This window comes from Grammomys surdaster, unplaced genomic scaffold, assembly GCF_004785775.1.
Source record: "Grammomys surdaster isolate TR1022 unplaced genomic scaffold, NIH_TR_1.0 958, whole genome shotgun sequence".
Classification (NCBI taxonomy): domain Eukaryota; kingdom Metazoa; phylum Chordata; class Mammalia; order Rodentia; family Muridae; genus Grammomys; species Grammomys surdaster.
Genome location: NW_021605377.1, coordinates 3,726,278 through 3,740,093, shown reverse-complemented (window position 1 = coordinate 3,740,093; position 13,816 = coordinate 3,726,278). Strand labels below are relative to the sequence as shown.

Below are 13,816 nucleotides of genomic sequence, written 5' to 3'. Positions count from 1 at the left end.
TTACTAACATAAGTTTAGCCAGCTTTTGGATTTTGTATAAATGAGACGATTGCATCACTGCAGCTAGAGTCTTTTGTTTAACACTATCTGAAAGGCTTGGTCTTCTGTGGATGTAACATAATAGCACTGTTTATTGTCCATACGTAAACACTGAAGGCTGTTGTGGAAGAACCTGCTCTGAATACTCTGTGTGATCTTTTGGATACAGAGATAGATGGATGGATGGATGGATCAATAGATGGATAGGGTTATGGATATAGAGGGATAGAGATAGAGACACATGTGCCAAAGAGTGGAATTATTGCATCAGAAGGCATATGCATCTTTACAAGTTCTCCAAGGCAGTTTAGTTTGAAATTTGTCTTGCTGATCATGCTGTATTCTATATTGTATATTGGCTATTGCATACGCTTTGGTGGGACCCTCCGTATTTTTCCTTGGGAGTTTTCTCTTTGTAATAGAGAGCTGTAGATGTTTCATATGGACATTTTGCTTAGTGTCACCTGTCTCCTTGTCTATTCAATAGTATTTACTTTGGGAATGACTACATATTTTGTGGTTTGAAATTCTCTCTCTTCCTTGATTTATTCCAAATTGAACTGGTGCTGTTGTTAGTTGCTTTCTGGTTGTTCTACCTTCTAATTACTAACATAAGTTTAGCCAGCTTTTGGATTTTGTATAAATGAGACAATTGCATCACTGCAGCTAGATATATAATCATTTTCGCCGTTCTGTTTTGACTTTTTATTTTAATTAATTTTTGATTGCTCAAAGCATGTACTCCTTTTATTGTGCAGCTTACAACCCTCTTCCTTTTTTTAAGAGACAGGGTTTTGCTATCCAGTTCAGGTCAGTCTTGAAATTTTAATCCTCTTGCCTCTGTGCTGGGAACATGGGTGTGTGTCTGAATACACAGGTATTTTCTGTTGTGGTTTGTACTCTTGATGTTCAACTGCAGAAATATTTTCTTACATACAAAAAAATAATAAAGATGCCTTCCTGTGTCCTTGTCTTTCTTTTATCATTTACCTTTAGATCCATGTTTTACTCAGGGTCTATTTTTATATGTGACTCTTGTATGTGATGGGAGACTGAAGTCAAGATTGACTTTGTTTATACGGATAGACAAGACATCTTAGCCATTCATTTAGATAGCCACATTTCTTCACAGCAGCCAAGGGTCATATCTGCTGTTCAGGTATGCACTATGTTGCCTGTCAACCTAGTGCCTGGTTTGTGAGATAAGAAAGGTGAGGAGAGAAGGAAGAAGAGAAATGGAGGGAGAGTGATTCAGTGAAAATATTTTAATGGCAACCAATATACATTCCGGACGTAGAAGGATAAGAAAATAGGAGGCGGTCATCACAGAAATCAATAGAAAACTATTTTTCAGTGCTGAAGGGAGAAATGAGCCTTTAAGTTGAAAAGTTTTACCAGGAGCCATGCAGCACAAATCAAAAACAAACAAAAAATATATAAAAAGCTGGGCTCAAAATGAAACTTTAAATTACCACAAATAATGAGTTGATTGAAAAAGGTACCTTCCAGAATGAGGCAGCGCATGCGCGTTAGACGGAGTATGGATTTGATGAGTGTTAACTCCTTCCCAGCGACAGCAGAGGGGAGGATGCCAGAGCCTTTGAGGGACTGAGAGGAAATAAACCTGTATTTCACTAAATCATAAGTTAAGTTTTAGAGTCCTTTAAGGATTCAAATGGCTTGCAAATTGGTAAACTATTTTCAGGGTATTTCTTGACAATGCATCCTGGCATGCAAGATTGCAAATGAAGGAAAGGAAGAAAGCCCCCTCAATGTTGCTCACCTTGCAACCACCTACAGTGCCCCTGTGAACAGTAGAGCAAGTTGCCAATCTCAAGAACACTTCCTGGAAACATGAATGGGTGCAAGGCAGCAGATAGAATAATAATGAAGTTAGAAGACACTAAGAATATGGTGGAGGTGGTGGCACAACCTTTAATCCCAGCAACAAGGAAACCCTGTCTCACCCCTTCCCAAAAGGATATGGTGAAATGAAAATGTTATTTCCCTCAGTAAGGAAAAAAATATTCAGAGATAAAAGATTCATGGTCCAATGAAGTGGTGGCACGATTTGGTAGCTGTTATGAGCTAAAATAATCCATTTGATCTTTATACTAAATGCTTTATTCTTTATGGGCTGTGGGATTGTGACATTAAGCCTTTGTGGAAGAAATCTAGTCTTAGTGAATTGAGTAATCCTAATCCTAATTTAAATTCTCTTCCTCCTTCTCTTCCCCCTCCTCTTCTTCCTCCTTTCTTCCTCTTGCTTCTCTTCCTCCTCCTCCTTCTTCTCCTTCCTCCTATTCTTCCTCCTTTTTCTTCTGTGATGGGGTATTATACGTCTAAGGATGACTGAATTCCTGACACTTCTGCCTCCACTCCCTAGGTGTAGGAGTCATGGGTGTGTCATAGCATTCAGCAAGTATTCTTTATTGCTTTTCATCTTAGAGATAAATGAACAAAGGTTGTGAATATAGACAAGGGTGTAATCGGTGTTCGTTTTGACAACAGAAATCTTAGAAGGGGGCAAAGGGGCAGTTACTGTTAGGTTATAAAGTAAGATATCATCCATATTTGATATTAGAGAGCTTTTAGAACATCATGGGTATATGATAGCATAGGGGGACCAGACATGGGAGGACCGGACAGAGGAGGGCCAGATGTGGCTATGTACCTGTTATAGTTCTAAAGGATAGAAGAGTGGCCTCTGAGTTAATGCCACTGAGAGCTAATCAATCCATTCTTGAATACCGACAATTTAGAGAAAGTACTATAAAAAATCATTTTCAGAGCTAGAACTAACCACTAAAAAAAGTAAAGCACAAATGTTTGAGAATACTTGCCTTTGGGGAGAGGAAGTGTTATTTTTGATCGTATACATGCATGAGTAGTGAAAATAAGCAGCCCGTTGAAAGATACACGATGTCAAATTGGATTACTTCCAGGAATGCAAATGCACTTCAAACTCACGGAATCTAGTAAGGCCAGTCACTACATTAGTAGATGAAAATAATCATCATCTCAAACAGGCACAAAAAATTCAATAAAATTAAACAATCATCCATGACTCCAAAACGGAGTTAAAGGAAATTTCTTTCACTTAAAAAAATGTTCTAAGGGGTTGGAGACATGGCTCCGCAATTAAGCATATGAACTGCTCTTGTAGGGGACCTGAGTGCCATCCCAAGTGCCCACATTCAGCTGCTCACAGCCATCTGTAACTCCAGCTCCAGGGCATCTGACACCCTATTCTGGGATCCACAGGCATCTGCACCCATGTATGTACGTACACACACACAACACACACACACACACACACACAGAGAGAGAGAGAGAGAGAGAGAGAGAGAGACAGAAAATAGTAGAGTTCTGAGTGGGGAACCCCTTCTTAGCACTTACATTATGTGTTTGAATGTTAAACTCTTGCCTTTACAAGCAGAAGTGAAATGCTTATCATGACTTCAATTCAAAATTGTCCTGGCTGTTCTGTATGGTATAATACTATGCAGAAAAGAAATAATAATAACGGACTGTCATTAGCCATGGACGAGTCCCACATGTAGGACCCCAAGGGATGGACAAAAGGGTGCTTCTAGCAGAGCTGCCGTATGCAAGATGTTGTTTCTTACCTAAAAATGTATTCGGTGTCCCCAGCAATCGAAAAAATGTACATTAAAACTACTCTGAGATTTCATCTAATCCCAGACAGAATGGTAAGGTCAAGAAAACAACTGACAACCAATGGTGGCCAGGAAGTGAGGGAGAGGGTCACCCTAACTCTCTGGAGGATTGCAACGTGCTGGGGCCACAGGTGGTTGGTATGGAGAATTATTTAAAAGTGAAAAGTATGTCTTCCAAATGAATCAGGTGCATCCCTGGATGTCTTACTGCAGAAATATTTGCTTGGACACTTTGACTGCCATTCTATTCAAAATTGCTAGGGAATAGAAAATGTGTGTATGCACAATGGAATTTTAATCTTCTGTAAAGAAAAATGAAGCCTGCAGGTAAATAGACAGGACTGAAAACTATGACATGATTGAGGTAACCCAGAGCCAGGAAGACAATGTATATAATTAAGGGTAACCACAGAAGCCAGGGAAGCAGAAAGGAACCATGGGGAAGCTTACTTAAAAGTACTCTGTGTGTGTGTGTGCATCTAATTCACAAATTTGTAATATATACACATATAAACATACATGCATGCATACATACATACATGCATACGTATATATCTTAAAGGAAGTTATACCATAAAGATGCCATAGTATATCTATAAAGAACCCCAGATCCAGGCAAGAGGCAAAGGCAAACAAACAAACAAACAAACAAAAAACCAAACCAATGTCTTCCTTTGAGTTGTTTGTCAGAGTGAGATCCAAGGTACACCCCTAAAACATAGGCTATTGCTATTGCTTCCCAGAACTTAAAGATAAGGTTCTATTGCTGAATCATCCTGGTGTTGACCTGAAAGGCTCTCCGTGAAGACCAACTCCCACAGTATTGGAAGATGCTCTGCAAACTTCCAAAGGAGAAAGGTTATCAACAGTCCCACCCAGCTGTCAAGCCCATGGACCACAACAATTTTCCTGTTGGAATATTATCAATGATGTAATAGTGACACTTGTATCTTGGTAGTAACTAACAGTTGTTTAATTGGACTTAAGACCTGTTCTATAGAAGGAACCTGTAAACCCCAAGAAAGAACTTGTAGCTGGAGGGGTCATAGACCCCAGAGGAAAACCTGAGTTTTCTTAATTCAATATAGTTTCCAACTATACTCTAAATGCATTATACCCACAGGTAAGTGTAAGTCACACCCATCCTCAAAGACTCCTTTTGCAGTAGAAAGAAGATATACAGAAATGCACAAATGGCCAAAAGGTAGACAGTGAGTGACTACAGAGTACCTGGCCCTGGTCGTTATATCTACTTCGTATTCCCTACACCTAAGGCTAAGGGGACATGGTGGAAGAGGGAAAGAAAAGGGTTGATGCTTGCTGCAAGATAGTATCTCTTAGACACAATGGAAAGCCGAATCCATGAAATCTCAACTGAATGGTTGCTTAAACAAGACCTATTAAATGACCATGCCAGCTAACATGCCAAGGTGGATGGAGAAAACACTCCCAACAGTCCCCTCCCTGTATGAAGAGCTCTAAGCCATCAGTCGTTGCTGACTGGGGGAAGGATTAGTTTTCTATAGAGAAAAGCCCCCACCCCATAGGTTATCCAATCCTAAGTTGTCAATCCCGAATACCTGTGTATACAAAAAAGCAACACTGTTTGGAATCAATAAAAAGATATTTGTGTATATGTGTGTGTATAATAATTATAAAATCATGAATTCGAGGGGTGAGATGTAGAGGACATGGAGGAGTTGGAAGGAGAGAGGGAGAGGTAGAAATGTCAGCACATGAAACTCTCAAAAAACAATTTGGAAACATTTATTCTATAGACTTTCAAGGATAGTACCTTGAAAAGGGTAAATTACTAGTGATGAACAAACATTGTAAACAAGGACTACATAGAAATGTATTGACAAATACAGGAAAGCATGCCTTCTGTATGGCTGGCAGCGGCATACCTCTGTGAGTCTTTTAAGGATGATATGTAAATTTAATGAAGCTTCAGTGAAAATTTTAAAAAGTTGCATCTTGGTGGTAGTTGATAAACATACTAAAATGTATACAAAAGAGAAAAGAAAGATTCATTTAAAAATACAAGAAAATAAACTACCTATTCTAATTCCCAGTATTTTGTACACTTAAATATTAAATACTATATGCTCCGATATTCACGGCAGTCTTGTTTAAAACAGCAAAATAAGAACAAAGCAAAATACAGGGGCTGCGGAAATGGATCCATGCTTAAAAGCACCCACAAGGTAGCTCACAACCATCTGTAACTCCAGTTACAGGGAACTCAGTACTCTCTTCTGGCCTCCCTGCATACAAGGCGTTCACAGGGTAATGTAGTACATGGAAACTAACACTCATAACATAAAAATAAGCCTTTAAAAACTAAAAATATAATCAGAAAAACTCACATGCCTATCAACAACAGATTAGATAGATAAATTGCACTGTATGCATTTAATGGAATACTAGAAAGCAATGCAAAGAATCAGTGAACTACACCTATAAAAGTCTTGGATAAAATTTTAAAAGTAGAATTCTTAGTGCAAAAAGATGATAAACACATGTAATTTTTTTTTCTCCAAATCGAGTTTCCAAATGATTATAAAGAATGTGGCGACAATTGTCTGATTCCTAGGACAAAAATGTGGTTAATGGTTATTGGTGACTGGTGGCTTCAGACAGAGACAGGGAAATGGATTTAAGGAAGGGTTATTCTCAAGGTACTCTAGAAGCACAGGGACAGTATTTTGTTTTCTTAGGTGGGTGGTAGATAGCTAGACAATCAGAGAAGCGTCATTCCCTGGTAACAATAAGTACATGGGAATTCAATTTATTAGTCAAGAAAACATGCCCAGACCATTACCCTCTGAAGACTCTTCTCATCTCTATGTCTTTCATCCCCCAGAGACAATTGTTCCCCCCTGCCCTGATCAAACATCATATGTAAATGTTTGTATACAAGCCACATAAGGGACGTAATGCACGCCCTTGAATTTATACCAGTGGTACCGCATTATACTGCTTTCATGTCGAATGTGCACATTAGCTCATTACTTGTTTGCAGCGTTTCTCTATTAGCACTCTGACGGCACACAGGCAAGCAGGAGGCACAGAGATTGTCAAGCTCCCCTACTAGTGAGCACCACTGCTGAGACAAGGACGGAGTCTCCACATTACACTCCCTCCCTTATGGAGGGATCTGGTTTATTCTATTTTCCTTCAACAATGTCAAAGAAATAAACTGTTTTCTGTTTTATAGTTTCCATTTTCTATTGCAAAATTACCAAACATCTTTGCATAAGACTACACACACACACACACACACACTGATGTCTCCACTCTCCATTTTGTTGGATCCTGCGGTATCCTCTTGTGGGCTGTTGCACCCCTGAGTAAGTGTGTGCACGCTCCTTTTCCTTTAAGATGTCACTAATGCCCACTACAGTGAGATACCACTGTGTCAGTTCCCAAGGGATGGAAGAGAATGTTCCGTCTTGAATCTGCACTGCTCTCATTTTTCGTGGTGCTAAAAATTTTCATCATTTAGCCCTACCAGTTGGCTGTTGACAGTCTTTGCACACCTCTCCTATGAACCGCTTGTTGAAATTGGGCCATTCAACTTCTTAAAAATGGTTTTGTACAAAGGTTTTTAGATGCATTACATATAAAGAAGCAGTGCTGTGGTTGTAGCTCACTGGCAGGGCACTTGCTTAGCAGGCACTAGGTCCTGTGTTCAATTCCCAGAACTGTAAGTAAGAAAATAAGTAAGTAAGTATGTAAATAAATAAATAAATAACAATTTGGGGGGTGGAGCAATGCCTGGAGTCAGGGGCACTTGGTGTTCTTGCAGTGAACTTGGACTCAGTTTTCAGCGTCCACATGGCAGCTCACAACCATTTGAAACTCAAGTTCAGTGGGTCTGACTTCTTCTCTTAGCCTTTGTGTGTATCAAGCATGTGCATGACACCCATACAAACATGGTACACATACACATATGGTACCCATACATACATGCAGGTAAATCACTCATACACATAAAATAAAAATAAATCCTTATTTTAAAAAAAGCAGCAACAGCATGTGTGCTAAATATCTTCCCATGGTCTTTTTAACACTTGGTTTGGTACCTTTGTGATACATATTCTTTCCTCAAATTGAATACCTGCTCATGTAACAGCCTTTATAAGTTGTATTTCTCCCCCTCAGACTTTGTGCATAGATTTATTTCAGGAAAAGGATAGCATTGTATTATATTATTATCGTTGTTTGTTTGTTTCTTTTGTTTTCAGAGAACTACCAAGTTGTTTTCCAGACTTCCAGTTCAATTACGTGCGAAAGTGATGTGTACGACTGTATAGACGGTAGAAAGAGGAATCTCTCCAAAGTGGATATTACGTGGATCCTCCTCATTCGCTACTATATCCACCTCCAAAGAATCAACAACATGAGCAAACTGCTAGGTGTGTATCCATGTGGTACGAAAGAATGTATCATTCTCCTTCCCTACTCAGATCATGTTTCTAACTTACAGAGTTTATAGGTAATATATATATACATGAGCAAACTGCTAGGTGTGTATCCATGTCTTAAGAAAGAATGTATCATTCTCCTTCCCTACTCAGATCATGTTTCTAACTTACAGAGTTTATAGGTAATATATATATGTGTGTGTGTGTGTATGTGTGTGTATACATATATACATATATACACATGTATGTGTCATATATAAGTTATATACTTATAACTTATGAAGTTATATATGTTATCTAAGGTGATATATATATATATATATCCTATAGAGTTTCATATATGCTATTTATAAGTTATATATGTAACATATAGAGTTATATATACATGTAAGTTGTATAGATGTGTGTATTTTATATATATATATATAACACATATATATGTATATTTGAAACATATATGTACATACACACACACATATATATATACACATATATATGTATATATACATATATACATATACACATATACATATACATATACATATACATATACATATACATATACATATACATATACATATATATATATATATGTTTCTAATACATAGCATCATTTTGACATCTGAGTGAAGGGTTATCAAAAGTTGGGAGTGTGGGTCCCCGGTTGGAGAGGGTGTCCCATGATGATCTCCTGGCTGAGGACAGAGTGAGAACAGAGAGGGTCTGCTACCGTCTCTGCCACTGCCTCTACCTGCATCTCCACTGTCCGTTGGTCTCCGGCCAGGCCTGGTGTGAGAGGTCTGGGCCAAAGGGTACAGAGTTCGAGCAGAGAGTAGAGATAGCCTGCCCCCACTGCTGCCTCTGCCCGAGTCTCCGCTGCCGCTCGGTCACTCCCAGGTGCTGCACCTGTCTCTCAGCGCTGATCCAGCCTGGGCTGGGCTCATAGGAAGCCCGCTAGCTGGCAAGGAAGCAGCTTGGTGCCCCAGGAAGGTTTGGGGAGAGCAGATCTCTCCCCAAGTGTTACAGCTCTTGTGACAGAGACTTTCGGACACCAGGATGATTCTCGAACACACCTTTACTTCTCCAGAATAGAGCCCTTATATACCGTTTCAGGGTGGGTTAGGGTCTGGCAGCAGATAATGCCTATTGACTTGGTCTGAGAGCTTGGAGATACCTGAGGCACTGTTCCTTGTGACTGAAGGTTGTAGACCTCTCTTTGGGAGGGGCTGTGGAGGGCTGAAGTTGAATGAAAAGAACCAGGGCCTGGGGGCAAAAGCCGAACACCTGCTGTCCAGATAATGGTCCGGGGTTCAAGACTTGCTCAACCAGATACCCAGCTGCTTCTCCCAGCCCAGCACCCCATATGGGAGTTTCAGGGACTTGGACCTGCAGTACAGAAACCTTGGTCTGGAATAATATTGCCATGTAATTGGTGTCTTAGAAAGTCCATACATCTTATGTCACATATTTAAAAACATCATGACAAAAAGGTATCTGGTGGATTCCCAAGATTGCCAAAGTGGTCTATAGAGCAAAACAGGTAAAAAATGAGGGACAACCAAGTGACAGCTTTACAAAGTGAATAAGATAGGATTTGGCTTTAGGGTGTGTTCAATTATCTACCAATTGTGTGAAACAGATGGAATGCATGACTTTGGATAGGATATTTAATTATAATTTTAAACATAATCACGTGTCTTCTTGAGTTTCTATTGCTATGATAAAACATCAAGACCAAAAGCAACTTGAGGAAAAGGTTTATTTCAGCTCACAACTCATGGGTCACACTTCATTGCTGAGGGATGCCAGGGGAGGATCCTGGATACAGGAGCTGACACAGAGGTTATGGAAGATGGCTGCTTGCTGGCCTGCTCCTCATGGTTTAGAGATTCTTTATAGCACCCAGGAGGACCACCTGCTCAGGAGGGCATCATCCACAAGGAGCTTGCCCTCCACCCAAATCTGTCATCAATTAAGAAATTTCCACACAGGCTGTGGCCAGTTGAGAAGGGACATTTTCTCAATTGAGGGTCCCTCTACCCTGTCAAGTTGACATGAAAACTAGCCAGCACACCATGAAAAGATTATCTAGGAAGACTGGTAAAGTCTGCTTACATCAGCCCTTCCCATCATTATTTTGACAATATTATTATTTTATTATGCATCATTGGTGCCCTTGAAGTCAGCAATCTAGTGATGCTCATGAAGTCAGTCAAAAAAGACTGTTTGGTCCACATCCAGTTGTCCAGTGATTGAGAAGCCAGCAGGGCAACCAAGCTGAGTCACAGAATGGCTGAATATAGTTATCTGGTTTTAGTGAGGGAATAAGCAACCACTGGCGATGGTTTCAGGATTGCAAGCTTATTGTTCAGTGATGGAAACTCATTCAGAGAGGAATGATATGGACTTGAGCCTGAAAAGCCTTCCCTGAGGATGTCCTGGTGCCACCACTTGTCTCTGAATGCAGTGGCTGGCACTTCTCCACAGAAGTATTTGTCTTTCTGCTTTTATGCTTTGGGCTCTCTTAGGGTTTTGTCCAGCCTGTAAACTTGGAGTGCTAATCTTCCCCACATCCAGCAGTGACCTTAGCCAATAAGGTAACAGACAGCAGAGGAGCTTTCCAGTTTCTGGCTTAATTGAAACTGTCCTCCATGGTTTTGGTTCTTTGTTTTGTTTTGCTTTGTTCTGTAATGGAAATCTATAAGTGTTTCCACTTTCCCTTAACTTTGCTAGCTCTCAAATAATTGAGACAGGACTATTAGACTTATTTAACATCTTTAAAGTACAACAACTGAACAATACTAAGCTGTTTGAGTATTCTATGCTATTCTGGTTATCTCCCAGCCAAAATCCCTGAGAGATACTTGCATTTCAGTACTGATCTGTCTCTCTCTGCTCGAAGTGTTTTCTCATGGTGTCCCCTGGATCCTCTCCATGTAGCAAATCTCCTCTTCCTCTCTTTCCCTCTACCTCCTCTGGTTGGGAGCCCTTATTCTCCTCTCTGCTCGGTCATTAGCTGGACAGCTTCTTTCTTGACCAATCAGAGAATAATTGGGGAGCAATTCTTATACAATATCGAGACAGGAGAGTCTCAGAAGGAGGATTGCAATCAGATGTAGGGGCATGGAAGTCAACATTTGAGTAATTCAAGGAAAATCTTCATACAGTGCACAATGGTATTATGACTACCATTGTCATTGATGTTGTTTTTTGGAAGATCTTAGCGGGACTGATCCTCTGTTGACCATGGACCTGTCCTATTCATTATGCACCCTCCTAACTTTCCCTTTCTCCTGGCCATAATTTTCCTAACCATCCACAAAGGTCTTTGAGATCCCTTGCCAGAAGAATGCCATGCACCCAAATCTCCACTACAGGGTATGTTTTGTGGGCACCCAAAATAAGCCAGGTGGAAAGAATAGATGGTACAGTTAACATTTACAACCAGAAATATTATCCTTATGTGCCTCTGAGATTTCCCTTGAAGCCTGTGGCAATCAGTAGCCCATTAGTATATAAATCCCACAGAGCAAGGTGGTGGCGGGACTATGGTGGCTAGGGTTGGTGCGTCACAGCAGGCAGTGAATGAATATCAAGACTGAGACCATTCTGTCACTCACATAAATTTAAAATAATGATTTTTCTGTTTCCCAAGCATCTGCAACTCCGGTCTCAGGGATTTCTTTGCCTGATGACACACTCCTCACATCCCTATACAACTCTGAATTGATTTTGCGCCAAAAAGAAACACATCTTTTCCTGAAACGATACTTACAGCTCTACACATCTTCGTGCATCGATGGGTTTCCGAGGGAACTTCTTCAAGGTTTGGAAAACCTCCTTCCACTAGAGAAAGTTCTGTTTGAATCATCCGGCAAGGTAAGCTTCTAAAACATTGATCTCTGTGAATTGTCTTAGATCACCCTCCTATTGCAGAAAGGAGCATGTCAACAACTTCCAAGTGGCTCAGAGATTTCTAGTTTACCCAGAGTTTCCAAGCAAGCTCATTTCTGTAGAACCACATAGAGAGGCAAACCAAGTCGCCTGGAGTTTCAGGATGATTCCTATTTCAAGTCTTTCTTGTCATTCCCACCAACCTTTGAAATGTCTCGGACTTGTCTATCTTCCCATAGAGTCAATGTTTTTCAGGAAGCCATTTTGCTAAGATCTGATGCAAATTCCAGTATCATCACTTTGCCATAACCTAGTCTAAGTCTTTCTAAATCTATCCCCAAGTTCTTTATATTTATTTTAAACATGTAAAGGATTTGTTGTACTTTTCACAAATGTTAATATGAATAGATTAAAGAAGGAAAAACTTTAGGTGAGTTAAGAGTTGGAGAGCTTCTTATTTGGGACAGTTCTATTAAAGTCAATAGATTTTTATAAAATAGGAAAACTAGAGATTCCTATTGACAAGGCATAAAAATGAATATAAATGAAGTTTTAAGAGTTATTTTTTAAAATTGTCATGGTCTGGAGTAATAGGAATATTTAAACAAGGTACTGAAATGAAGAAGTTTGAGTAGACTGAACAAATCATTTCAAACTAGGAATAAGGGCTTAGAATTCAATAATCAATAAACATTTGTTGAATTCCTACAATATGCCAAAGAAATTCTGAGATGGTGGAGACAGACAACGTAGAAAGGCAGAGCCCCTGGATGGAGTCTTAATCTGATGGTAAAGAAACAAATTTTAGGTTTGAGAGAAAAGGAGTTAGATTACTTTAGAAATTCTTTTAAGGGGCATGACAAGGAAAGTGTGAAAATTCAAATGTATCACCTATGATTTTACTTTGAAATTGCTGAAGGAAATGTGGGAGAAATACCTGCTGGTTTAGGTGTAAGCAAGATACTTCCCATGATGACCCCAGTAGCACAGGAAAGTGTGCCAAGAACTGACAGATGGGATCACATGAAATCAAAAGGCTGTGTAAACATGAGGACCTGAGTTCACATCCCAAGCACCCATATAAAAAGTTAGGTGTTGTAGCTTCACTGGGGTGAGTGGATTAAGATAAGCAGATGCTAAAAGCTTGCCTGCCAGTCAGTCTAGCCAAAATGGGGTGGAGCACGATAGAGGAACACACTAAAGTAGACCTTGCACTTCTACACACACACACACACAGGCAAGTGCACTCACACACATACGTCTAACGAAACTACAATAGAACTTCCATGTGACCCACCTATGCCAGTCCTACGACTACATGCCAAGGACTCTACATCCTATTACAGCGAGACATCCAAGTTCATTGCTTCTCTTTTCATCGTAGCAATGAAGTAGAGTCTGCCCACATGCCTACCAGCCAATGAATGGATACGGTGTATACACAGTAGAGTTTTATTTAGCTGTAAAGAAGAATGCAAGTGTGGAGTATTAGGAAAATAGATGATGCTGGAAAAATACTCTTTTAAGTGAGGTAATCGAGGCTCAGAGAGACAAATGCTGTGTTTTCTCTCTTACATGTGGATCCTGGCCTCTAACAGTAATTATGGGGATCTCTATGGATGCAGACGCGGGTTAAGTCCAGAGGACTAGAGAGGAGCCTGTGACACAGCCAGGAAAGAGGAGGCTTTAAGAGGAGTGAGGAAAGTAGAACACGTGAAGTAGAAAGGGGAATTCTGGGGGCGCGAGGGTGCAGCAGAGAAAGGGGAGCAGGGA

The 13,816-nt window shown here is 40.1% G+C and overlaps 1 protein-coding gene across 1 annotated transcript in view; it reads left to right on the top strand.

Annotated features, from left to right (window-relative positions):
• Positions 1–13,816, top strand: part of Cfap54 (cilia and flagella associated protein 54) — a 283,790-nt gene that overhangs the window by 221,102 nt on the left and 48,872 nt on the right. Inside the window, exons 62-63 of the mRNA XM_028783037.1 lie at positions 7,970–8,140; positions 11,805–12,028. Of these exons, the coding sequence (XP_028638870.1) occupies positions 7,970–8,140; positions 11,805–12,028 (395 nt within the window). The remainder of the gene's footprint in view (positions 1–7,969; positions 8,141–11,804; positions 12,029–13,816) is intronic.